The 27,663-nt window shown below is 38.7% G+C and overlaps 2 protein-coding genes and 1 long non-coding RNA gene across 3 annotated transcripts; 1 reads left to right on the forward strand and 2 right to left on the reverse strand.

Annotated features, from left to right (window-relative positions):
* Nucleotides 1–3,322: 3,322 nt before the first annotated feature.
* LOC111341368 (aldehyde dehydrogenase, mitochondrial) lies at nucleotides 3,323–14,934 on the reverse strand. The gene is made up of 14 exons (XM_088732159.1): nucleotides 14,794–14,934; nucleotides 14,173–14,287; nucleotides 11,093–11,131; nucleotides 10,385–10,489; nucleotides 9,520–9,660; nucleotides 8,691–8,820; nucleotides 7,508–7,698; nucleotides 6,718–6,831; nucleotides 5,889–6,176; nucleotides 5,183–5,347; nucleotides 4,934–5,091; nucleotides 4,279–4,353; nucleotides 4,006–4,045; nucleotides 3,323–3,778 (listed from the first exon to the last, which is right to left on the reverse strand). Exons 2-14 carry the CDS (start codon nucleotides 14,275–14,277, stop codon nucleotides 3,746–3,748), a joined length of 1,584 nt encoding a protein of 527 aa, XP_088588285.1. The 5' UTR covers nucleotides 14,278–14,287; nucleotides 14,794–14,934; the 3' UTR covers nucleotides 3,323–3,745.
* Nucleotides 14,935–16,172: 1,238 nt separating this feature from the next.
* LOC111319742 (microfibril-associated glycoprotein 4) lies at nucleotides 16,173–24,772 on the forward strand. Its single transcript, XM_088732160.1, has 4 exons — nucleotides 16,173–16,625; nucleotides 22,252–22,366; nucleotides 22,873–23,290; nucleotides 23,578–24,772. The coding sequence occupies exons 1-4, from the start codon at nucleotides 16,293–16,295 to the stop codon at nucleotides 23,798–23,800; spliced, it is 1,089 nt and encodes a 362-aa protein (XP_088588286.1). The 5' UTR covers nucleotides 16,173–16,292; the 3' UTR covers nucleotides 23,801–24,772.
* Nucleotides 23,636–27,633, reverse strand: LOC148723874 (uncharacterized). The gene is made up of 3 exons (XR_015991379.1): nucleotides 27,532–27,633; nucleotides 26,814–26,891; nucleotides 23,636–23,770 (listed from the first exon to the last, which is right to left on the reverse strand). It is a non-coding gene; the product is annotated as an uncharacterized LOC148723874 (long non-coding RNA).
* Nucleotides 27,634–27,663: the final 30 nt, after the last annotated feature.

The raw sequence follows: 27,663 nt of genomic DNA on the forward strand, positions 1-27,663 counted from the left end.
AAGAAATGATGCAACTTCAAAGCGCATACGGCAGAGAAGAATATTGTGTGGGAAGTTCTTTTTTTCTGCTCTTTCATTGAGTTTTATTTTAGTCATTTTTCTAATTTCTTGTTACAGAGGCCTTGGGAATACGGTTGGCTGTTTAAAAAAAAAAAGAAATAGTCGTTAGGACAACAGAACAAGTTACTTGAGATCATACCGACTTAGCAATCATCTCGATTCTCTCGTCAGTAATTTTACAAAGCTTTTTTCCTCATGATTATACCCATCATGCACCTAATCCCTTTTTATATGGACAGGCGGGTTTCCCCGCCTACCTGGGGTCCCCCGGCTCCTCGTTAAAGGGCCCTAAAATACGAATAGAGTAAAGCATCGTCCAAAACCACACGGGGTACGTAACTTTTCATTTTCGTGTGACAGTATCGTCAAGGATATCCGAGGAAGCAGCTCTTGCAGTGTATTATCGAAGAGGACGACGAAATCAAAATGTTGCAAACATAAAGAAAACCATGCCACTAAAGGCTATTTTCATCATTACAATAGACAGACATTTGAACATGTCTGTCTTGCCTCGTATATTCGTTCTTAGCTTTTCAAAAATTAAATGATGTACTCTAAGAGGCGCTGCCCACACTGAAAACGAGTGTCCCCTCCCTTCCTCCTCACCCTTCCTCCCCCCAGAAAAAAGAGAAAATAAATAAATAAGTAAGTAACGACAGATAAATAAACGTAGTTCTAGAAAATTTTACTGGCCACGGCCACCGCGGCGCTAAAGAGAGTGAGTTCAAAAACTAGAACCAATCTCCTTCTCAGAAGGGCCTGAAAATGAGCAAGTTATAAAAACATCAAGCACTTGATATCATTGTCCCGGAAAAAAATTTATAGGATAAATATTTTATTTTCAACATGCATGTATACCCTAAAGTGTGCAAGCATTTCCGGTAGTTAGGAACTTATGATTTCCATTGTAATTATTCAGTTTTCTTTTACTGTAAGCTCTTGCTGGTGCCGCTATGCAGTTGATTGTAAAAAAAATTAAATTTGGAAGGAAACTGAAGAAGAAAAAATTTACTCGTTTCTTTCTTTGAAGTTTTTACAGTACATAATTTTGATTATGTTGATTATGATGTTGTTGATGATGATAACGTTCCAAATGATGAATAAAGTTTTAATCACAAATTCAAACGTTTCTCGAAATGGCAATTTGACAGCGATATTGCAAAAAAAAAAAATTGTCTCGATCTACGGATGGGGAAGGCGAACGTCAGAGAAATCATACTGAGCCCGTGCTAGCAGTTCATCAAATAGAGAAATGACTTAAGTTTTGTCCCCGGGCAAGCTCGCAAATGGTATTTGTGGCTCTCAGTCCGGTAACGACCAGGATTCGGCGGGCGACCAGAAAAGAAATAAAGAGCTAAAGGCACGGACTCTGTCGATTCCAAGAAAAACTGAATATTAAAGTCCATTTTCCTGTCAATACAGCGCAGCTTTCTGTAGAGTCTGTAAGGCAATGCAACGGCGAGACAACACGGCAGAAGAATGCACCAAAGAAAGAAGATGTCCAGGGTCAAAATGGGATGAGGTGCATGATAATTTGTGACATGGAAAAGACAATTCAGCCATATGACGTGGTTCTTGAAATCAAGTGGTGATATTTCGTCAAGCTTCTCGGATAAATCAATCGTAATGTGAAATTTCTTTCTTTTTTGAAGAAGCTTTGCAACATATTCGGTTATTCTCGAAAATTCTCTCTCAACTTTGGGATCCGAAGGGTCGAAACCGACCACGAAGTCAGTGTCGAAGCCGTTGATCATCATCTTGTCTCCTGGTAACGCACATGATAAGTGGTTTCTTAAACAACGCCATCAAATCCTCCAAATCACCTTCAGAATTTATTTTGAAGGTGTGCTCTTCAGGGCGGAAGACATGTGGCAATTGAAGAATGGGTTCGAACATTTCATTGTTTGATAGTAAAGTAACCTTGTTCGAGTTGAAATGAATCCATCCTGGTTGAATTTCGTTGTCGAAGGATATACTATCCTCGAGGCAAGATATTTTTCCCTTTACGATCAGATCAGGCAAAGATGAGATTGGACAGAAAGACACGCCAGCGCTGTATCACTCATTTTTAGCCGCAAAGATAATTCGACTAAATCTAGTCAATACTTTTGCAATTGGCATATTTTGATTTGGTTTTTCCCAAAGGAATTCATCAAAGCAGAAATTTGCACGTAAGAAGTTGTTGGCGGTTGAATACACGGAAATCGTGTAAACCGAAATAGAACATCTTAATAATAGCTCGATAACAATAAAGGATCGCTGAGTTTTTTTAAGAGATCCAAATTCGTTTTCAGAACATTTCCTGTTTGAATCGAGGAGTATTGCTTGCGTAATATATCGTCAGAGAATGTTCTTGAAAAAATGAAAGAAACCTATTTCCCTCTGGAATTGGGACATAACGATTGAGAAATGGTCATATTTATTGTGATAGTCATGTAAATTAAGATCACCAAAATACAACGAACGTTTTCTTTGTTTCGCGGTTGACTGCTTTGGCCCTCATTTTACCCCGGGTTCTATTGTTGCCATTTTTGTAAAAAGAAAAAAAACAATTTTAAACTTTGAACTTGGCGTCAGAAACAGTTGTGCCAATCCATACTTATGCGGCGGGATGGCAGGGCATTGTCGCAAAATGGTGACACGTTGTTGTGTTTTCTCTTTTCAGCCTAGTGGATTCCCTTAGACACTTCAACCATTCGTTACCTTTATTTTCGCGTTTTACAACCCCTCCATGCGTGACCAGCTTACATGTAAAAAAAAAAAAAAATTGCAAAAGCCAAGTTGACAGCATCTTTGAGCTTCAAAATGAACCCTTTGGCCCCCTGCTAGTGATTGGCGTGTCATTTCTCCTTAATTTTCATCCCAGAATCACACAGTAAGGTCACAAGAATAAAGGAAATGATCAACAACTGAAGAAGCTCTCGACTGTCTAACAAATTCTCCTTGTCAGCACCTTGGGAAATGTATAGAGAAAAGTATGGAGAATATGCATACTGATGTTAGGGTGTGGACAGTTAACATTTGACGGTTAGCTCCGGATGATTTATGAAACTAAAGATAACACCGCCGTCACTATCAGTATTAATGCAGTAATCAAATTTAACATTTCTCGTCATCTGGAGGTTCGCCTGACGTGGTTCTTAGTAAAGGAGAATCCATACAAAAAATTTCAGTTCTTTTCCATCACTAGGCAAGAAACCTTAACGCGAGAATCAAAGAGACGGGGGAAATATATTGATTTAAAGATCATGGCGTAACAACATGAGGAAAAGGTTTCTTTTATTGAGTCACAATTTATCTTTGCGATTACAAAAAGAGATTTTAGCTTGGACTACGTGAACTACGTACAGTAACTGAGAAATTATATGAATGCATTTGTCGTTTAGTTAGATGTAGATCGTTCAGCCGAATTAAATATGATTTAACGCTTAACCTACAAAAACGGTTTTGACCAACAAACTTTCCACGCAACGCAAACCACACCTGAAGAAGTAAAACGTATAAAGTGAAAAGTATTTTGCTAGTCCTTAAGATTACGGTACAAAAAATTTTCGCGCTATGCTATGGGTTTGATAACTAACGACACATTAGACTACTTGTGAAAACCGCCTTACTAATATATCGCGAGCTGATTGGTTTCAAAGACATTGCAAAGCTCAAAGCATTCAAATCATTACTCAGCTGTTCAAGAATTCTTCTGCGGGAGCTTGATCGTTATCTGTCGAAACAAGGCGACAACAAGTTATTCAACAGCAAGTTCAAGCATGGAAGAAGGGTAAAATTTTCCATCACTCCTACACTTAATTGGTGCTTATTGTTTTATCGGAGATGGAATAACGAAGGATTTTCAAGAGGGAAGGGTGAATGTCAGGCCCTTAAGAAAAACACCACCCATGGATCTTTAGCATAAAAATGACAGCACAATTTGTTTAACTTGCCACCTACCGCTTTCACCTCCGAATACTGCTCCAGACCGTACTCTCCCCTGAAATGTAATGAAAAATAAATAAGTAAACAGATTACAAGTTCCTGATCACCAGTTTACACCAGTTGTTCCCTCTGGGTTCAGCTGATTGGTCTATCAAGACAAATAAGGATTTTAATTTTATTTACTTATTTTTAAATTTCTGTGAGCCTATGTTGTTATTTGCAGGCGGGGTACTTTCAAAACATTGCTCAAAGCTGCGGGAGTCAGAAGTATCTATAACGAAAACTCACAGTTCCCTTCCTGATCCAGACATTTTGAAGCCACCAAATGGCGCTTGGACATCCAGAACATCGTAGCAGTTGACCCTGACACAGGAGAGAAACACAGGAAACTCATCTTGTTTATACTCTACTGGTTTCTCAGTAACAATATTACAATTAAGTGAGCTCATACATAACTGGTTGCCTAAACGCTAAAGTTGCTTGATGACCAAAAGAAACAAACAGCTTATTATTGCCCAAGACAAGAGTTAAATGATAAGCCGAAAGTAACGCTACGTGTCATAATAACAGCTCCTTACGAAGCGGTCCTGGCCTCACCGGTGAGGAAACTATGCCCTGAGTGGGGTTAAAAAGGTAAATTCTTGTGGGCTAACAGAATTTTCCACCGCAAACTTCTCCCATTTTTCATACGATGAAGCGACCAAGAGCATCGCTACTACCCCCGCACCACCCCCTCCCCCCGCAAAAAAATTCGAAGATAAAAATGTAATATACTGGATGGCGAGAAGTATTGACGTGTTCCAGCACCAAAGGACACAAAATGCGATCCTACAAAACACTATAGAACATGGACCATCCGAATCGCTGCATTCCTACGTGGAAATGCAGCGAGTTCATTTCTTTAGAGTAATGGAGTAAGTCGCTACTAAATTCTGATACTCACCAAACAGTGCCAGCACGGATGCTGTGGGCAATGGTATTCATCTTGTCAAGGTCCTTGGTAAACACAGAGGCAGCCAAACCATAAATGGTATTATTAGCTCGTTCGATCAGTTCGTTCATGTCCTTAAACTTCATGATCTGCATAACGGGTCCAAAAATCTAACACAAAACAGAATAATAGTCGGCAGTTAGCCAATAGCTTCTGTTACCAGCTAATTCCCTTAGCTACCAATTAAAACAGTTCGCACACCTCTTCCTTGGCAATTCTCATGTCATCTTGGACATCAGTGAAAACGGTCGGCTGCACAAAGTAGCCCTTGTCACCATGCCTTTCTCCTCCAAACACTAGGTTGGCACCTTCCTTGTTTCCACTTTCTATCAGGGACATGACCTTGCCAAACTGCTCCTGGTCAATCTTTGGGAAAAGATAGAGAGTAGCAATCTTGGAATTGTTGTGTACACCAGACGTTTTTCAATATTACCTAGAGCGTAGCAAGAAAAGCAGGAGCGGGATTCGATAAGTGAACCTACGGGATGTCGGCTACTTCGGGATGGATTAGCCAGGAATGTGGATAGTTTATCTTTGTTCTACCTCCAGTGAACCGCGCAGATTTTCAATTGGGCAGTAGCAATAGTGATAATAATGAATTGCAAGGTTATAAATAAGGAATGGCCATAGAGAAAATGACTATCTCAGCCGAAGGCAGGGGACGGCATCATACATGGTAAAGTTTAAGAAATTAAAGAGCCCTTATCGCGAGAATGCCAACCCTCTCTTACCATACAGCACACCCTTCCCCACCATTATTGCCCGCGTTTTGTTCAGAGAAACCCAATCCTTTCATACAAGGGTCGATTAACACATTACTAATCAAAGCCACCCTACTGCATGCTATCAAGAACGACGAAGGAGATGATGACCAAAGCGCCCTCAGTTTTCCTTCAATTATATTTACCTGTGGTCCTTGTTCTGTATTCAGATCAAAAGGGTTGCCAACCACACGGCTTTTGGCCCTTTCCACGCTTCTTTGCACAAACTCATCGTAAATCGGCTCCTCCACAAAACAACGGCTACCAGCGCAGCAACACTGACCCTGGTTGAAGAACAGAGCAAAGTGGCTCATTTCCACAGCGCTTTCGATATCGGAATCGGCAAACACCACGTTGGGACTCTTGCCACCAAGTTCCAGGGTAACGTTTTTCAGGTTGCTTCTGCCAGCTGCTTGCATAATTAAATGCCCAATCTATGAGATATAAATGCAAGTGAAAAGAGGTAATATTGCCTATTTGCAGGAACCATTCTGTCCAAGATTTCATGACAAACATTCCATGACCAAGAAGTTCAACAGAGGAAATAAAATACTGAAAACAGCCCTCCCGCCTCGATTAGCTTTGCTATTTTGCGAGTAGGGATTCTTAGATTTTGAGCCAGTCCGGAAAAAGCCGTCCGACCCTGGTGCCTTCGCTCCGCTTTGTTGCAAAAACTTCAAGGAAAACGCAAATGAGAAAAAAGGTCGCGTTTTTCAAGGAATTGGGAGTCAGAACAAGTTCTGACTAAAAAAAAGAGAGATTTCAAGTTTGGTTTTTGCTTTTTTTTTCCTGTGTTATTTCAGGCTGTGATGAGTAGTTCATCTCCATGTTTTTTACAAGCCATCTTGGGCCAATTTAAACGAAAAACTTTCACATTACACTTGTCTACCTCTTCTCTGTCACGGTCCTTTAATAAGCAATTTAACAAACCACTTTTCATATGTTCTCATTAAAATACACTGAACATTTCTTTACCTCAGTAGAGCCAGTGAAGGCAACCTTATCGACGTCCATGTGTTCAGCGATTGACATTCCTGCTGTGGGTCCATAGCCTGGAATCATATTTACAACACCTGGCGGGAAACCTGCCTGTAAAGAACCAACACAATATATTTGTCTCATTAATGAAGAAGGAAAGAAAAATGGGCTCCTACTTAACTCGAGCAAACTTTTGGCGAAATTAATTTTCATTTCAGGTTTACCCACTACCTTCAGTATGCACATTCTCCATAACTGTTGTAAACAGCTTCTTTAGTTAGCAATCATTTTCTTTCTTCTCATTAGAATGTGTGATTTAGAGATGATAATGTTAGGGGAACTTGTATGCTTTTCCCTTTGGAGGTTAAAAGAGCTTTTACACACTTTCAACTCAATCCAATACGTCTAACTGCACAGTCTCAGATGATTCTCCTTTCCCGCTTCCTTTCTAGCTAAGCGATCATATTTAACAATTATTCCACGAGCGCGCGTTGGATATGAGATGATAGATAGCCAACGAGGCGCGTAGCGCCGAGTTGGCTATAATCATCTCATATCCAACAAGCGTGAGTAGAATAATTGTTTTATTAAAAACGCCCCCAAGAAATTATTATTTTGTAAGAAGAAACTGGATTTTTTAGCTCCCTTTTGATTTTAAGCTGACGTGTACGCTTACCATATTTGTAGATTATGGTATATTGGCTGATATACCATAATGGCTAAGCCAATAAAAAGTCTTGAATTGCATTATCCAATGATCCAGTTTTTAATATTTAAAATTATGTACCTCAGCAATTAGCGACGCCACATACAAGGCGGTCAGCGGTGTCTGTTCTGCTGGTTTCATCACTACTACAGTACCAGCCGCCAGGGCAGGGCCAAGTTTCCAGGCCTGCATCAGAAGTGGGAAGTTCCACGGAATTATTTGGCCAACAACACCAACAGGTTCATGGCGGGTGTAGGTTAAGAAACTGCCATCTGGAGAGAAAATCATACAGTTTATAATAATGAAAAAATTACGATCAGCATTAAATAATGATAAACATTTCTTGCTACTGGGTCAAAACGTTAGGAACGGTTTGTAAGAATAATATAAGGAGGAGATCCACAAAATTGACGTTCACCTCATGTTATCACACTATGGCTAGTGCTGTATGATTATCATGGTTCTTTCATGGAGATTAGGCAGAAGCAAGCAGGATGGAAGCAAGTAACTTGCACTAAAGATACTTGGCAATTTTTGAAAGGTAACCTATTATGTGATGATGAACACTTCGGCAGATGTTATTTCAGTTAAATTTACATAAAATGCAAACACATTGATATCAACTATCAATTGTAGCTCCACAGGGCATAGAATGAATAACAGATGACTCACCACAACTTTACAGAGCTACTGTTTTATGAGAGCATAAAGGGAGCCTGTCTACAATAATACAAATGAATAAACGCTGATAGTTTCGAAAGAAACTGTTTGGGGCTGCGTCGGTGGGAGTAACGAGATAATTTGGATATATCAACAAAGTTGAAGTGGTAAATTGGCCACCGTAACGATTACAAAAGCTGACGTTTCGAGCGTTAGCCCTTCGTCGGAGCGAATAGCTCCGACGAAGGGCTAACGCTCGAAACGTCAGCTTTTGTAATCGTTACGGTGGCCAATTTACCATTTCAACTTTGTTGATATATCCAAATTATTTCTGTCTACAATAAGCCAGTCTGTTCCAGTAGTGCACCTGGGGCTTGCCTTCCCATGGTAACTGCAGGCATGAGGCCTCAAAGCTGGGTTTCTGGTAGAATTATAACCACTAAAGAAGTCTTAAAAGAGGAGCTGACTTCCTAGAGCAAAAGCTCAAAGACATCTTGGTCACCTTGAACTACATGTAATGATGTGGTTGCTGACTCATTAAATTGAATATGTACAATTCCATTCACTTTATTTTCTTGCCATAACTTCAAACTATTTAACTTACCAATAGGAATTGTCTTGCCATGGATTTTGTCTGCCCATCCTGCATAATACCGATAGCACTTAATTGTCATGGACAAATCAATATTGAAAGAATCATTGAATGGCTTGCCATTGTCCAAAGTCTCTAGACTCTAAGAAAAAGAACCACATTTTGTCTTGTTAGTACTTTATGACTGAAATAACTAGATGTAGAAGGCTGTATACTATGAGAGCCAATCTTATGACCACGTTTTACTTTTTACAGTCAGTGTATGACACCCACAGAATGATGCAGATGTTCATGTTCTTCCAACAAAGGCTGGGTTTCTTAACAAGTTAAATGTAACATATCAAGACTCATAGTGTTCTGACTGGCTACTACAGCATGCAAGATTGCATAATTCATGCTCACCATGGACTGCCTCACTAATGAAACACAATCTGTGAAGGTGTAGTATGATCGTCCGGGTGAGTGTAGTCCTGAGAAGGACTGTTGTCGGTGGCAGTGACTGACGTTTCAACAACCTGTGCGGAAGTCATCATCAGAGTCACTTGACTCTGATGATGACTTCCGCACAGGTTGTCGAAACGTCAGTCACTGCCACCGACAACAGTCCTGTAGTCGTTAGATAAAAATGTATAAGTCATTTATTACCTTAAGTTTACTCTTTTAAGTAATTTGTTTCAATTTTATTGCAAATTGTTTTTCATGGCAGGCATATATATCAACTTTGATTGACCTTAGTTATTGAAAGAGGGGAAATGTTCTTTACATTCTATCTCTAAATTTTAGGACTATGATGCCTGATAATCAAACTTTCACTCCAATGAGAGGTTTACTTCGTACTTACTGCAAGATAAGCTTGATCTCGTTCAAGCAAGTCAGCCAGTCTGTTCAAAAGCTTTCCACGTTCTGATGCATCCATTGTTCTCCAAGGGCTGCCCAGCTTAAAGGCCTCCTTAGCTGCTTTAACAGCAATATCGACATCTGCCTAAAACACAAATTGATTTATAGCTCTCCTGCATACTTCACATGCAATGGTCTGTACTGTAAGCTATCAAATATATCAAATTTTCACTATAACTGTTTTAAAGTTGTGTTCATTACTGCGAAGATCACTTCCACATTAATTTCTTAAAACCATGGTTCACATTTATGATTTTCACATATCCACAGTCATTGATATCAAATTTTGTTTGGTCCCATATTAATAAATAGTAAATAATTTCAATCTGTTTTTACTAAATCAAAATTCTTACTGATTACAATTTTTTAGTATTTATCCATTTTGTGTTGTATTGCAATTATTGTAGCACTGATCAGCATCAGTATTTACAGCCATTTTTCAACTAAACCAGCATGATGATGAACTTTATTCATGTGTCAATTATAAAATAGCAGTAATAAAACCACTAAGTAAGGACACAACAAGATAATTTAAATAAAATAATAAATAACTAAGTATTAATATACGATTAAATAGCATAAAATATACGAATAAATAACATAAAATTTGTGGTCAGCAGAATTAGGCTAGGGGACCTTAAGACATGGGGGGGGGGGGGGGGGAAGGAATAGTCTGAGCCTAACTAAGATATAACTAAGAATCATGCACTGCAAACCAAGCATTACAAAATGATGCATGTATGACTACAATAAAATAGGATGTCTCCAAAGCCATTTTCATCACAGCATGTAATGCGTCTAGGCTTTACCTTGTCACCCTCAGCCACTTCACATATTACTTCCCCTGTTGCAGGGTTGATTGTGGGGAAAGTTTTGCCACTGACAGAGTCCACAAACCTATTGTTGATGAAAACCTGAAGAACATGGGCATAACTTTTTAAACCAAACAGATTCAGTCACTTTTTTTGCTTAGAGTAAACTGTTCTAGTTAGCAAGGGGTATTTAAGAACCCACATATAAAGAGTAGGGAATGTAGCTCCTGGAGGTGTAGTCTGGCCTTGTCATTCTTTATTATAGGCCCCCATTAAAATGAGCTTTGACCTGAACTGAGCCTGTCTATATGTGACAAATACAAGCAATACATACATATATGTACATACATGATTTGCACATAGGTTTTAATGGAAGCCTACTTGTGGAGTTGCTTTGCCTTCATGCATTTGACAAAAAAAAAAAATTATTATGTTCAATCCCTCAAAGTCTCTAGAACAGGGTCAAATTAAGTCATGCTATCAAAAATCCAAGAAGGTTTTCATTGAGATTGTTCTTTATTAGATTTCAGTTAAAAATCTTTGATAAAACCATTTTCCTAAAATCAACAACGAATAAATGTCTGTGTTAAGCCATAACTGAAAACTATACACTTATTGCTTCCATGAAGAAAACAAGGTGGCAAAAAGCTTAAACACAAGTGTAAATGTCAGAGAGGATGTGAATTTTTCAATTCTATTAATTACCTGATTGTACTTCACTTCAGGACTGTCATCCACTTTATGCTGTCAAATACAAATCACCCAAATAAGAAACTTCAGTGTTAGGCATTATAACCATTGACACAAAAACAATTATAAAAATACTAATAATTACAATATGCAGTATGGTTTTGTGGAGTCCGATTTAGTCTGCAATCCTGTATGAGTGATAAACAAACTTGGATGATCCCAAAGCAGGAGTTTAATTTGTCAATCACAGTATGAAGAACTTTCTCAAATCCTTGCGTATAATTATTGCCAAAATTTGCAAAAGTATTTCCAAAAACGTTTTACATCATTGTGCATGACCTGAAGTGCTGACTGAAATTGGTTTGTTTCAATCTGCTACAGCATAATTTATACCTATTTCTAATTTTATCACTCTTTGAAGCTGCATCAACTGAATGGCATCAATATTGTGTCAGTGCCATGTGTTTCTGTTTCTGTATTTTTATCTCATACTGTCACTTCTGCTTTACTGATTTAATATTTAATTTCTGTTTCTTGAATGTATATTTATTGAATCTTTTGTTGAGCTGAAATTTATTTAAGATGTTTTAGCGTCCACACACTGCCCACCGAGACTAGCTCTGCTATTTGTGGGTAGTGCGTCATTATGTTAAGTGTCATGTCATGTCTGATTACAATAAAGTTGAAGTTGAAGTGCATCTGCTTTGTTTGATGGGGAAAAATTGTTACGGATCTCAAATGTCATTACATCTAACTATATAGGACCAGAGCATATGCAAATAGCTAATTCTATCATTCTTTGAAGCTGCATTGATGGAATGGTGTCAACAATGCCTCAGTGCATCTGCTTTGTTTGATGGAGAAAAATTGTTACAAATCTTGAATGTGATTATATTCAACTATATAGGATCAGAGAAGTGAGTCCAGATAATCAAAACATCTGGATAATTGAAGTTCAACTGTTATATGTTTTTGTAAAAAAAAACACTAACAGACACGTCAGTGAAATGCACAACAACACAGACCAGTGACACCTGTCCAACTATACAAGCACAACATATGCACTGTCCAATTTAACTGTCCAATTACAAGCATGATACATACATTGTCCTTGTAGTGTTCAAGTTAGACTGGTGATAACCTATCATGTGCAAGAATGTTTTTATATCTTTTATATAATAATAATAATAATAATAATAATAATACCACTTAACCATGTATTAGGTTTCTCCATTTAAAGTTGGAAAAATTTTTCATCGTAAAATTTTTCATCACATGCAGGAAAACAGATTTGATTTTTACTGTGTGCATCTATGTTAAAAAGTGGGTGGGAATCAGTTCAAAATTCTACAGCGAAGAGAATTAAGATGGGCTATACTGATCAACTGTTGGAAAATTTCACATGAAACATTACTTATTAAAACATTTGCTAGTATAATTAATATAACATCCTAGTCTAATGTAGATAATGAAGCCTGCACTAGGTTGACTGATTACAGGAGGGATTTAAGAGGGAATAGAGGTAATCCAGTCTACAGAGATAAGCTTGGACATGATTGACTGTGGGTCACATTTCACAGAAAACACTGACTAATTGAATAACAGAATAATGCCGGTCAACAGACAAAGTTGGGTCAAATATTAGTTCTGCCCACTAAACTCCTTGGACAGCCTGATCGACATTCTGTTCATTTGTTCAATCTTACATGGAAAGAAGAATTTTATTCACAGCTAAGTTCAGGTTTTAAATATAGCTGTATCTGTTTTCAAGTTCAAGACTACATCTACAAAACAAAGTGTGGTAAATATACTAGTCTTGTTTTATAAGAAAAGGGAGCAGGTTTATTAATATGATGTAATGCAGAATTATTTGTTTGCCCCTAAAAGCAGTTGCGTCTGGGAAAAAAAGGTTTAAGAAGACAACTTGACTGGTTCCAGCCAGAAAATTATTTTGAGCCTTGAATAGGTCACACAATATCCTGGTCTGATAATGATAATGAAGCCTGCACTGAAGGTTTAAATCAGGGACAATATACAATTTCTAGCCCAAATGCAGGGAAAGCTAGATATGGACGAGGGAATTTCAGGACAACAACTGCTACATTAAGTATTAATTCTGTGAGGGCAGGGGATAAAACATACAATGAATGTTTATAATAAAATGTTTTTATGCTACAGAACAATAAGAAAAAGTTACTGTCTGAGTCAGGCAACTGTGATATAAATTTTATCCTGATATTTCAGGAATATTTTTAAAATTCCTGAAAATTACTACCAAAAGGAGAAAGCCAATCAGATATGAAATCGCTATAATAAAAGCATTAAGGGACTAAATTGTGTTTTCATCTGTTCGTGTATTCATTTGTATAATTTGGCTATGCTGTTTACTTGCATTTCCACAATGGTTTGTTATTCGTGACTTTTTCCAAAACCTCCAGATGACCTTTACCACACAGAAGTAGTGTTCTCCAATCAGCCATGAAAAAAAATTTCCAATGACTATTTTATGTATCACAGTTCACGCCATGTGGTATATATTGTGAATGAGCATATTAACTTTCCTCCTCTGCTCAATTGAACATTCAATTGCTGGAGAGAAAAATTAGACAAAAAAAATGTTGAAACACTTTCAAATTCCGACAGACACTGTTCAGCGCATGTATGATGTAAACAATCTGTTGGTTAAATCCATTGAATGGCAGATAAGTTTAAAATTCATGATTTTTTTCTTTTGTGGTCGAGGTAATCAAAAGTCATTTGACGTCATTGCTAAAGAATTGGTTACTCGCCAAGATCTTCTTCAGAGGAGGTCGGCGAGGGTCTTGATCCCAAAAACAAAATAAGTTGCAGGATTTTAACAATAAACACTGCGTTGCGTTAACGATGCAGCCAAAACTTTGTTCAAAAACCCGATTAGGTCAACGTTGCAGTTTCCTTTTTTAACCGAATACTTCGAAAACTTGTCAAGTCTGTCCCCAAACGGGAAGTGAAATAATACGACACTGTTTACTTGGCATAAATCGTCCAAATACAAACACTGTTTCCCAGGGTGCGACATGAAGCCTGCATACATCTTACGTATTTGATTAAGTTACCTCGGCGAGCGTTGCAAAAGAAGGCCGATTGATTGAAGCAGAAGGGGCAAAAAACCTTCTTGGAACGACTCGTGCTATCGACCGCAAGGGGAAGCGAAATGCCATGACGAGATTTCTAGAAGAGAAGAAAAATAAACATCAGTCAAACTGCAACATTATGACTCAGCAAAGTTACTGCATGATCTTAAATTTCAGATGTAAGCAAAGCCTGTAAGGTTAGAGCTCACAGGATGACTTCGATCGAAAAATACCGTTCATAATTTTTTTCGTTTACGTATACATGTGAACACCCTTAATTCGCAAACAAAACTTTTGTGTGTTTCACTCAGATATACGGAGTACATGCACTTTCACTTTCAAATCTGAAAGCCTCATCTGTTGACTTAAAAATTATGCAAACAATATCTGATCGCTAAGAAAACATGAACAACAATCTCTGAGTACAGCTCAGAGATAGATATCTAGCATATCGAGGTTCGTTGCGAACACGGAAATTAACATGGAGCTAATTCTCGTGCGAAATTTCCAGATCCCGACGAGAAGTTCGTAAAAATGCACTTTACCCACGGACCTACCACCGTTTCTAACTAAAAGGTTATGCCACTAAGGTCTTTTACTTACCTTCCAATTTCACCAGAAGCGCTCGAGCCGTACTACGCGTTGGTCTGAGGAGCACAACAGGTAGTGATTCGTGTCCAATATCCTCTCAAGGCAACTACTCGCCCTGAGGGCCTGGGAAAGAGGTTTGCTGAAGAAGTTCTTGAACGTAAAAATTATTTAGACAACGATATCTCACGGCGTTTGTTTTACCCAGCAGGATAGGGATTTCCGAATTGATTACGCGGGAGAAACGGAGCGAGTGGAAGCAAAGAAAGTGTGTAAAACCCTCATTTTATTCTTAAGCTTCCTCCCCCAGACACACCTTTAGATTGCCAACCAATCACCGTGCTTGAATCTGCAAGAAGCTGTCACTGTCGCTAAGCTTTTGTAAACGCTCGATGGTGTGTCTGACCGCCTGTCGGGGCAGGTCTTTTCGAAAATTTCTTCTGAACTAATTTATATTTTGACAAGATTTACGCGCTATTAGTCATTACTCTCTACAAATGCTTTTTCTAAGGAATAAAAGAATCATGTATGGGTGAACATCGTAACCATGCATGGCGATGATAAACTAACCTAAACAAAACTCGTAAAATATAAAATATAATGTCCCTACAATAGTAAACACAACGGACCTGGTTAAGGTTTATATCAATTCTTTCAAGGCAGAAGCTTGCGCAGTATTCTCCTTTGGATTTCTATGCTTGACTCCTTTACAGTCTTCGTTAGGGTGTCGTGCATACCTCACAGGAAGTGTTGCGTAACATTCCAAATAATAATGCATCAATCAATTCGAAGCCTCAAAGAGAAGCTGCATATTAAGGAAAACTTTTGTTGAACAATTCTGAAAGAGAATTTAGCGCTTTTTCTCGCTCTCTTTAATTATTTTTTTATTATTGTTTCTAGTGTTACCAAGCTAATTAAAGGAAAGTTCGATGACCCCAGGTGAGGCATTTTGTTCGCGCAATCAGACTGTTCCAAGAAATCCTGCTTACCATTATGTGTTCAGTCCTCCCTGTCAGCATGAAAGCCTCCCAGTTTTTTGTAAGCACATTAAAAAATGTTTGATTCTGGGTGCAAAACATCGCACTTATCCTATTATAGTTAAATATTATTTTTTCATATAAAATAGACCTCCTCAGACGTATATCTTTAAAAGAGAACTGCCATTCTGGCCTATGGCAAGGATCCAAGCAGGTTATGAAGACAAAAGTTCTTCGAGACTGAGGGTTTCTCCGTTCAAAGTAGATGCGATTACGTAACAACTTTGTTTGAGATTACGCCAAATGTTATCCGCATATTGTTGGAGGCGGGTGGCTGCGAATTTAGCAAAATATTTTCACAATAACAAATTAAGGGAGGAATTAGCATCATGCATAATTGCAAGGTGCTAAGCGCATTGAGATTGGAGCTTTGACTGGATCAGAGTCAAAACCAAAATACATATTTGAGCCCAACTAATATCTTCGGCATTTCAGTTTTGGATAAGGAAACGTTTCATTCTATCTACCACATTAATTATGCACTTTATGATATTATTTTCGGTCAGTATTACTGCATATGCAACAATCCGGATTTCTAACAAGTTTCCCAAATTTCAAGCTGCCAATTTTGGCCAGGCATTGGAAGGGAGACAGCTCAATGGAAGCGTGATAAAAGAGATAGGAGTGGAGTCAGAAAGTTCCTGTAGATTGGAGTGTGTCAACGAAGAGCGATGTAAGTCTTACAACTTTGGAGGCAAAAAGAACAAATCTGGGAGACTGAGGTGCCAGCTGAGTGACACGGACCGATTTGAAAGGCCGGTTAAGGCCAACTTCATTGAAAACAAAGAGTTCAGTTACAGAGGAATAAAGGTAATTGCGATGACTTTTAAGTTATTTTTAACCATTGTTTAGATGTACAAACAAGTTCCATGATATAACAATTTAATAGAAAAAATGCGGTATTACTGTAGAATTGTAACAAAACGACGTTAAAAAAATCGGGAAATTGAAGCAGACAAATTTGTTCAAGCACTCATTACGTAACGAGCCTCACGCCGTTAGCAACCAAAAAACTCTAGGTATCCAGCAGAGAATCCGCACTTTTGGTCCGCATTCTTTGCTGGATATCTAGTAGCTTGCTTGAGTAAAATCTTTGATCATATTCCGCTTCTAATCTGATAGAGGCGTCAACTTTTACGAAATCGTGTCATCATCTTATGGCGTGAAAAGGTAATTAAGGAAGCGGTATCCGAAAAAACTGTACATGGTCAGCGCTTGAAAATACTGATGAGACAAAGCGCTCGCCTGGAACGTGTTGCGGCTAATGATAAAGTCACTTTGAAGAAACATTTCTTAGTCAGTGCTTGCGTATTTCGTTTACTTCATTAATACTAACACAGGCTGCGACGCTTATTTACTACGACATTTAACTGGCAGCCTGAGTGTTTTGTTTTCTAATGAATTTTACCCAATTTTGGTTTTCGGATCGGAGACAAAATAAAATCCTGAACCGAAAATTTTTTTCCGTTGTGTTTGGAACCTTTGACGGCTGACGCTCGGTGCTGTAATTTTTGAGCATCATGATACCAGCTATTGGGATTGAACTCGGCGTATTACAACCTATGATTTCTTTGCTATTTAACGCAGAGTCCACAATACATGGCGGCTCTTTCTCGTTGATATTTTATGTCGCATTTACAGTTTACACACTGTTCCAGTTTTTTAAACCATATTCATACAGAACTCATAGGATTCTTTGTCACTGGCCTTCGGATGATCTATATTGGTGCCGGAATCCTCGAGATAGTTGCGAGAGATTTCATACATTATCGGAACGATGTGATTAAGGCACTGGTGTTGAAAATCTTTTTGCGCTACCTTCTCGGCAACGATGATTAAAATCGTGAATAAACAGAGACCGGGGGTTGTCACGGTAATCATTGTTTTCAAATCAAGACAGGAGATGTTGAACAAGCTGACAAAGCTTACGACGTGAAAAATTATTAGGCGTGCAATGTGTAGCTGAAAAATGCGAAAGAGGAGGAAGGCGAAATTAGTTTAAACAGACGAAGACCAACTTTCTTTTAATAACACGGTACGAACAAGTTTGAACTCCCTTGAACTTTAACAGGGTTCGTACTGTCTTGCAAGTCCGTGAATTTCAGAGAAAGTCCGCCAATGAATTCAATAAATCCTTCGAAAGTCCTTGAATTTCTATTTCGTACAGCTTTTTTGAGAGGGGTGGGACGTTAACTTTTTCCAAAAACCAACTGTAAATAAGTCAAGCGTTGTGCGCCAGGGTCGTTTTGGAAATTAACATGGAGCGCGGTAGTAGATCCAGTAATGCTTTATTGACCAAGCATGAGGACTCAAACCTGAGCCAAGCGTTGACAGCCAAGAGAGAGCTTGCCTGCAGGTTACACAAGGACAAAATGGCTGCGATGCTGGCCACCGCCGAAAACGAAAAAAAGGAAGGGCTAACAGCCAATCAGTTCGCAGAATTTGCTGCAGCTTGCACTGCTTGTGAAGCCAGCCATATAAAAAGGCAAGGTAATGCGCCGGCGAAATATAACTCTTCAAGCAAGAATCTCTCCTAACATATTCATCTAAGGTAGTCAAAGTTTTAAATGTTATGAAAGCTGAAAAAGAAAGGGTTCCTGTGTCGCGCTTATTGAGAGCTACAAATTTGGATGGCCGACGGGTGGGCGTCTATTCAAGGAAATACGGTATATCGATTACTTGAGGCTGTGCGCGTTATTTCGTGTTGTTTCATAATTTATTTTATTTCATATTGCCCAGTTTGTCAGGAAATCAGTCGTCGTCGTGTGTTTACGTCCTGCATAAACGTTGCATCGGAAATTTCACGATCTAGCTTTCGCAAAAAAATGTACCAGCTGTTGTTCTGCCTTGTTTTATTTATTGAGGGATTGTTTTTTTTTGGGGGGGGCAGCATTTTGTGTTTTGACGTTTTCTTCCCGTCGCGGTTTGCAGGGCGACCTCTAGCAGTAAATGAAGCTGTTTTTCAAATTTTTGATCCAAATGACCATTTATTCCTGTCGCTCTGCTGTAGATAGGTGAAGAGCTCAAAGAGCAGGAAAGTTTGAGTCACAAGAATTTCTTCACGTTATATATCCCAGAATGGCTCAGGCATTACTCTGAAAGCCAGGACTTCAGCCTGGGCGAACCAGAAAGGATAGACACTGACACTTCCCTATATTAACCATGAATGAAAAACTAAGTATGTTATTTATCCCAGAAGCGCTAAGGCATTACACTGCATGCCAGGACTTCAGCCTGGGTGAACCAGAAAGGATGGACAACACTTCCCTATATTGATCATGAATGAAAAGCTAAGTATCACGGTTATATGCTCTAGAAGCACTTAGGCCGTTACGCTGAATGCGAGGAGTTCAGCCTGGGTGAACCAGAAAGGATAGACAACACTTCCCTATGTTAACCATGAATGAAAAACGGCTAAGTAATATGTTATATATCCCAGAAGCGCTCAGGCATTGCACTGAATGCCAGGACTTCAGCCTGGCTGAACCAGAAAGGATAGACAACACTTCCCTATATTAACCGTGAATGAAGAACTAAGGGTGTTATATATCCCAGAAGCACTCAAGCATTTCACTGAATGCTTGGTCCCGGTTGTTCAAAAGAGAGTTAAGTCTAAACCCAGGGTCAAATCGGCCTAATGCAGGGTTAAACTTTAAGCGGAGGTTAGTTGTGTTGTACCATCACCTCCCAGTTAGCTCAATGGATAGAGCGCTGGACTGTTGTGCGGGAGGTTGAGGATTCAAGCCCCAACCGGACCAACACTCAAGGTCTTAAAACAAGTGAGAAGAATATGCTACCTTTCTTTTAAGAAATGGTTAGATACTCTAGTCTTCTCGGATAGGGACGAATAAATGGAGGTCCCGTCTCCAGCAGGGTTAGGGGTAGGAGACGTTAATTTCCGATGCACGAGATTACTGTGTGATGGATGTCCTCCCCTGGGGTGGTTGCTGGGTGGGAATTGTCCCTGAAAAGCCCCCATGGGGAGTGGTCAATTAACCTATATATGTATGTATGTATGTATGTATGTATGTATGTATGTATGTATGTATGTATGTATGTATGTTAACACTAACCTCGGGTTAAACGATGGGTTAAATTTAACCCACCGTGCGAGCAGGGTTAACTTGTTAGCCTCCGGTTAAATCAGGAATAAAATTTCAAATGGCGGACTTGTTGTTTTGCGATTTACGCCGAAGGCGACGACGAGAAAGGAGATTTAGAGCCGGAATTCAGTGTGAAATCGACGATTTCACAGACGAAGAGCTGCGTGCTCGTTACCGCTTTCGACGAGAGTCTATTTTATTTATTACCAATCTTGTTGCCGGTGACATCAGTCGCAACACTCGACGGAATCACGCCTTACCGCTGCTCCATCAATTAAGTTTTAATTGCTCTCAGATTTTACGCCAGTGGAAGTTTCCTACAAGTTATAGGCGAACTTCGGCTGTTGTCCGCATTGCCGCATCAGCGGTGTTTACAGCATCGGCGATTTGTTTCCACATTTCATTTTTTTCTGATTGGTGACGCTGTTGGTAAATTTGCTTTGAGCGAAAGGTTTTCTTCGACTTTTTCTGTCAAAACGGCAATTTCTGAAGCGCCAAAATTTTGTTTTCGAGCTTTGCGTGAGATAGCTGAGGAAGCCCTTTTGCAGAGCTCGCAACTTGCTCACCATGGCAACATTGTACTAATAGTTTATTATGGGACGCTAACCCCGGGTTAAACGCGCTTAACCTGTCCTCTAACCGCGCTCCGATCAACGCAATTTTAACAGCGCGTTAACAAACTCACGGTTAGGAAACTTAACCTCCGGTTAGGCCTAACCAGAGGTTAGTTTAACCTGTCTTTTGAACAACTGGGCCCAAGACTTTAGCCTAGGTAACTCCCAGAAAGGATAGACAACACTTCCCAAGATTAACCATGAATGAAAAGCTAAGTATGTTATACATCCCAGAAGCACTTAGGCATTACACTGAATGCCAGGACTTCAGCCTGGGTGAACCAGAAAGGATCGATAGACAACACTTCCCTATATTAACCATGAATGAAAAACTAAGTATGTTATATATCCTAGAAGCGCTCAGGCATTACTCTGAATGCCAGGACTTCAGCCTGGGTGAACCAGAAGGGATAGACAACACTTCCCTATATTAACCATAAATGAAAAATACAGACCTCCTGCTCGGTTAGTAAGAACTAGGTACTAGTAATTAGAGGTAGAATAAGAAAGTATGAATTTATGTATCTTATATTGTATTATCATCTCACCTTATTACCGTTTCAATTTTAATTTCATTTTATTTTGTTACTTTCTAATTTTACTTTTTCATTAAAATTTCTACGAATTTTTTATTTTACCAAAATTTGCGTTATTTTGTTGCGTGACTTCCGATCAACTGAGGAGCTAGGCACGATAACAGTCCTGTCTTCAATATTGCCGGTAATAATTACAAATTTTATTAAAGATGAGTAACGAGATTCCTGTTTAGTTGATGTCCGAAATTGTGAATTGCACAGATTTGATTGAAGATACATATGTAAGTGACGAGATTTCTGTTTGATTTATATCCGAATCCGTGAATTGTCCTCCTTGTTTTAGTCCTTTCCGGTTGCCCAGTCGCGCCCATAATAGCGTGGGGACAATTGATGACACTTAAATGATTTCATAGCATTAAAGGCATGTCCGCTGAAGACCCGCACACTCCGCCCGGGCGTTAATTTTTCCCTTATGTAGCACGAGGCTTTTGTAGATTAAAGCCTTTAGAAACGAGGCCAAACGCAGTCTGTCTTTCATAACACCCCCCTTAGTAATTCGGAATTGGATTTGTAGTATTTGTAGTATTTCGGAATTGAAGGGGTCAGATCGGAATGTTTTACTAAATTTTTGTCTGTTCGAGTTACGCAAGGTTGGGGTTTCTTTCCGCCTTTAAGACAAGATCAGATGTAAGTTGCACTCTGTTGTATTCCGTTTCTTTTTCCTTTCGTTTGCTTTTCTTCTGTAACTAGTCCTACCGCTTTCCATTATCATTCCCTTGTACATTGTAATTTTTCCCATTTTGGTTTTCACCGTACATGCGCAATATTCAAACGAGTCGATGATCAGATTAAATGCTGTTGAATCAATTTGTGTTGTCTATTTTTTGCAATGTGATTGACACTTCCCCGAACCCCATTATACCACGCCCTGCGTCCGCTGCACTCTGGGTACGCAACAATTCCACTTCGGTAAAGGATTGTTGATAATGAATATGGCAGCATCGTCATCGTCAACATCATTAATATATTATCATATAAATTTTGTCACTCTGACTATTGTTTTTATTATCATTATTAATAGAAGCAGTGTTAGCATTTTATTATCATTACTGATAGCTACTGTCATTATTTTATTATTATTATCATCGTCATTATTATGATCATTATTATTGTTCATAAACAGAGCTTATGCGAACGAGATAAGTCAGTTTGTGGCAAGAACGAATTCTGCATCCTGGACATTCGAACCAACAGTACACGATGCAGCTGTAAAGATGGTTACGTAGGAAAGCCCTGTAGTAAGTTAAAAAAATTATTACAATGATAATTACATTGATAACAATTAAAATAATAGCAATGATAATTATGGCAATAATGATAATAATAATAATGATAACATTAATAGTAATAATATAATGATTGTAGTTAGGAATATCGACAACAAGCAGTAAGACCGATCACTGCTTCAAATCTTAAAAACCAGGATTTCTATCCTTTACAGTTTTCACCTACATGTACATTACTCACTACTACGAGAACAGTTACCATGGAGATACAATACTAAATCAACAATTTTAAAACGAAAAATTGGTTTCACCTTTTCTAAGAATCTTCAACGAGCAAATACAACCAGCACAACAGTACTTTCACTGCTCGAATATTCACATATATATAGGTGCTGATCCACCTACCTTCCTCTCTTTCCTCTTTCTTTACTATTATTGTCGTTGAAGCATTTTTCCCAAATGAATAAGTAAATATGAATTACTTTAACTCAAAGTCAAAATTTTTCGTCAATCAACAGAACCCATGGCCAAAAGTTGTGCTCTACTTTATCAAGATGGTGTCACCTCTAATGGTGTTTACACTATCAATCCAGATGGCGGAAATCCCATACAAGTGTTTTGCGACATGACTACGTACGGTGGAGGTTGGACCGTTTTTCAGAGACGTTTGAACGGCTCTGTTGATTTCTATCGAGATTGGTCGTCCTACAAAAACGGCTTTGGAGATTTGAACGGCGAGTTTTGGCTTGGAAATGACAATCTTCATCGTTTGACAGCCGCTGGTAACGTTTCGTTAAGAGTTGACCTGGAGGATTTCGAAGGTGACATCAGATACGCTGAGTACACGACATTTATGGTGGCGGACCAGGTAGATAAATACCGAATTGTAATTCATGGATACAACGGGACAGCTGGGGACGGTTTGAAAAAACAAAGGTAAAATAAACAGTTGTTTAGAGAAAAGGTAATGAGAGTAAAAATAAATGTGCGACAATTTGGAAGAAAAATGCTTTATCTATTCGTTTCGAGACTTGTGTGAGCAAAGAGATGGACCCCTTATCCTATTCGGTTTTCGTTTATTTTTCCTTTTTTGTATCTGTCATTTCAATTTTGGCTGATTAAGATGTTGAACTAGTGCACCATAAGCTCAAGTTCTTTTACAATATTTATTTTTTTTAATCAAAACATCTACATTCCATCTTTTGTGATGTTACTTTTTGCAGTGATATGCAGTTCTCCACAAGAGATAGTGACAACGACGTAAAACCGGACGGCAGCTGCGCTGAGCAGTTCAAAGGCGCCTGGTGGTACAGTTATTGTCATGATTCCAATCTGAACGGGTTGTATCTCAACGGATCTCACTCGTCCATGGCTGATGGCGTCAACTGGATTCCTTTTAGAGGATATTACTATTCACTAAAACGTACAGAAATGAAAGTAAAGTAGATCAGTTTTGACAGGGCTACTCTTTTTTTTCTTTGTTGTTGTTGTTGTTTATTGAATCCCTCACGAAGGGACTAGGTCAGGTCCAGACCACGACAACATTCACTTCTCTTATCTACCCTTCCCGTCCCAGTCTCCTGTCGCATTATTTATTTATTTATTTATTTATTATTATCTTCACATAACGAAGCTATTCATTGATTTCATTTAACGGTCTTCAAAGCCCTGTACAGCGGTTTACATAATTGGCAGAAACGTGATATGCGACGTGATTCGATCTTCAGGCATAAGCGGCACTGCCTCAACCGCTTCGGTGCAAAATTAAACTTAAAACAAATGGCGAGATGGTCCCCTCATGCAATGGAAAACAAGATCATTTATGATTGTACTGACCACTGTTTCTAAACTGCCGATAGCAAGAACAAAGATGATTCTAGGAGTTCATATATCGCTTAGAAATTGGTTGGTCTAGATGAAAGAACAAACTCCATTCAAAACTTCAACGAAAGTAACTGGAAAAGGGCATAATATTTTTTAATCCTTGTTACTGACATCTATTAAGCTTAGGATAATGCAGTTTCCTTTAGCAGAATGTATATATGTGACATTATTATGGTTTTATCATTTTCAACGAATACTTCTGTTTAATTCTTGTTTGTTGTTATGCGCCACTTTTTGACATATATGATGAGTTTGTCTTTGTTAATCCTACCGTATGGTAACATTTGTTGGGAAGGAAACTTAATACAAGGGTTTTAAGGTGTATGCCGGCAATCGTATTTAAGAGCAAAATCATAAACTCATCTCGTGCTTTGTTTATTTTCATTCTATGTTTATTTTCTTAGTTGTCAAATAATCCTTTAATAACTGGCGAGAGCAGCTAAACCACAGTCACGTGGCTGTACCATTCCATCGTATCATGTATTTAAAGTTTATACGATGCAATTCTGTATAATAAAGCATCAATGCAAAGCACTTGATTGCGGTTGCGGTTGTACAAGCCTGAACAGACAACACCTCATTATAAATGAACCTAGTAACTGCGAGTAGACATTTATCCTGACTTTCAAAAATCGAGCCAAGACTAACATAAACAGTGTGTCCATGCATAGTTTGTCGACAGAATGTTATGCATATTTGCATAATTGTCAGGCCGGTGATGCCATCAAGCCCAGGTTAGGTTATTTAATAATAAGTCACATCTCACTTAGGTTACTGAAAACGACAGTTACTTTAATTACAGACAGTGAAGGGGGTAGTTAGGTAAACCTGGTTCCCCCCTTTCCTCCCCTCCCCCGCCAGAAAGAGGTTGTGTCGTAATCTCGTACCCGGATGCTAACCGAAATGGCCGTGGAAGGTCTGGGTACAAGACTACTTGTATTGTAGCGTTGTGGTTGTGTCTTCCATTGCAGTCATGACCTCACACCTAATAACCAATAGAATGCGGTTTTATTTCTTCCAATCAAAGTACATCGTGATCGTGTCTTATGTCAAGATTCATATTCTGAAGGTGGTTCTAAATATCTAACTATATCTTGCTTTCGGAGATCGCACAAGGATAGACGAATAATAATAGTATTAATAATAATATGTCTTTATCCGTTCGTAGGATAAAAATACATTTCCTATGTTACAAGTTAAAATCTAAAGCGTGCAAAGTAGAAAAGACGTAGAAACCCACCCCCTCCCCCATCAGTAATGCTAAATTATATTTAAAGACTAGTATCTACATAGGTACTCATGGAGCAGACTGTTTCGATCTTAGGTTTTACAGAGGATTTCCATCTAAGTTTATAATGGGTAGATTTGAATGTAGGTAGAAAAGGCAAGAGAGGATGATTTACAGTGTTAGATACTTTCTTGAAAATGTTATGGTCTTGTGTTTCCATTAAACAGAACTTACGTTTACTAACGGCTCTCTTATCATGAATCGAATTACTGGCGCCAAGAAAGTAGTGTTTTTCCATATAAATCGATAGAAAACGCCTGGGGAAGCCTGGGGATGGGTTTTGTTGCGAAAGATTGCTTTAATGCGTAGTGCATCTCACATTCTGACGAAGGAGGGGGTTAAATCAATGAAACAGGCGGTTAAATCAATTAAACAGAGCTAACATAGCCCTGTGGTACCTCAGGATCATGGCAAGTTTGCCATGGTTTGGCCTCAGCCTTACAAGAGACTTACCAAACCCTCATCAGAAAAATATAACAATAATAATAATAATAATAAGGTCATAATAATAATAATAATAATAGGTCAGATGCAATAGGGTGGATGCACGCTTTGTAAATCATATGTGCGAGAGAGTTGTGACGCTAGAAATGAGCTGCTCGTGGGTTAACAACCGGACAAGAAAGGATGAACAGAAGACACTGAAGTACGGACCTTTTCGCTGGGAACTAAGGCAGCGGTTCCCAGGCTACGAGGTGAAGCAATATAACATCATTATGGATGCCCTCGGGGGGAGGTCACGGGAGCTGGATGTCATGATGTGCGAGCTGGTGGGAGGCAGAAGCACAGACGTACTGCGAAAGATGTAGAGGGCAGTGCTCTCGGGCACGCTGAATATTGCCCGGACTTTCAAGGTGGCAGTTTGAGTTCCTGTTAGAAGGAGGACCGTAGACACAACGGAAAAGCATTTTAGGATTAGTTAATGTACATTTATTTTTTACTTCATGGCTCACAGGTTACGGTTTTCGCCCTGTGCTGCCAGATTAGAATGCAGCATTCAGTTGATTTCTCTGTGATAATAATAATAATAATAATAATAATAATAAAAATAATAATAATAATAATAAAAATAATAATAATAATAATAATAATAATAATGAGGCAAGGGTTCCAGATAACCCCCTACATTAATTATGCATAGAGTGTTGCAAAGAAACCTTTCTATTCAGTCTTTATGAAATGGAATGCATAATTAATGTATGGCGTTCTATGGCACTCTTTCCAATGATAATAATAATAATGACAATATTGAAAAAAAAGAAAAAATTGAAATCCATTTTGAGCTACCTGGGGTTCCGGTAAAAGAAACGTCAGCATCGTGTGAGCTTATTTCATCATAGTTGTGGCAGCCATAAGGACTTGATACTGGAACAAATTGGGTGAAACATTTATTATGTGCGCTTTATGTAGGCGACCTTACCTTTATGTGACAGAGAAAATATATGATGCCTTTAATGAATGTACTCCTAAAACAACAATCACTATACCAGGAAGGGGAAGAAACATTAAGATGAATTATCAAAAATTATAGGCCAGGGTAAGCTCACCAGGTTGAAAGTCCAAGTTAGAGCTAAAGCTGGCAGATGACATACTAGCTATTGGTGTACTGGCCGCTTTTGAGAAGCGTGGTCTGTGAGGATATTTTTATTTTTTTCCGCCCAGATATCGGAAAAAGTAAGCTTCTTTTGTTCTTTGGGTTTTTCTGTTAGCCGTTGACAATCTTTCAGCGCTTGTTCTAATTCTTTTTCGGCTCGATCAAGCATCCTCTTCCGCTACGTTTGAATCCTTTTAAAACGCCCACAATACCTTTTGGAGTAAGTCAATCCAAGATTCATGATATCAGAGAATTCATGGTCAGATGACATTTTCTTAGGCCCGAGAACCACAAGTAACCCAGGCTCACTTTTTGTGTCTCGTACACATGGTTAAATAGAGAGAACATATGAGGCGAAGTTTGGGTCTGGAAATTTGCTTGAAAATGGAGACAAAAATTAGTGAAACTTACCATGTGGTGATTTGTTGTTGTCCTTAATATGTACACGAAGTTTCGGGAAAAATACTCTCCTTCACCTTTCCTTCAAGGTTGATTTGGATCGTGGTCATCCTCGGAGACCCAGGGGCTATGAGTCGATTTCAA

The sequence above is a fragment of the Stylophora pistillata genome, chromosome 9 (genome assembly GCF_964205215.1).
Source record: "Stylophora pistillata chromosome 9, jaStyPist1.2, whole genome shotgun sequence".
NCBI lineage: Eukaryota > Metazoa > Cnidaria > Anthozoa > Scleractinia > Pocilloporidae > Stylophora > Stylophora pistillata.

Coding starts and splice junctions, on each gene's coding strand:
- LOC111341368 (XM_088732159.1), bottom strand. CDS start 14,277: ATGGCATTTCGCTTCCCCTTGCGGTCGATAGCACGAGTCGTTCCAAGA. Junction 4,046..4,278: donor TCTGGATCAGGAAGGGAACT/GTGAGTTTTCGT, acceptor ATTACATTTCAG/GGGAGAGTACGGTCTGGAGC. Junction 3,779..4,005: donor AGTATTCGGAGGTGAAAGCG/GTAGGTGGCAAG, acceptor TTGTTTCGACAG/ATAACGATCAAGCTCCCGCA.
- LOC111319742 (XM_088732160.1), top strand. CDS start 16,293: ATGCACTTTATGATATTATTTTCGGTCAGTATTACTGCATATGCAACA. Junction 16,626..22,251: donor TCAGTTACAGAGGAATAAAG/GTAATTGCGATG, acceptor GTTCATAAACAG/AGCTTATGCGAACGAGATAA. Junction 22,367..22,872: donor TTACGTAGGAAAGCCCTGTA/GTAAGTTAAAAA, acceptor GTCAATCAACAG/AACCCATGGCCAAAAGTTGT.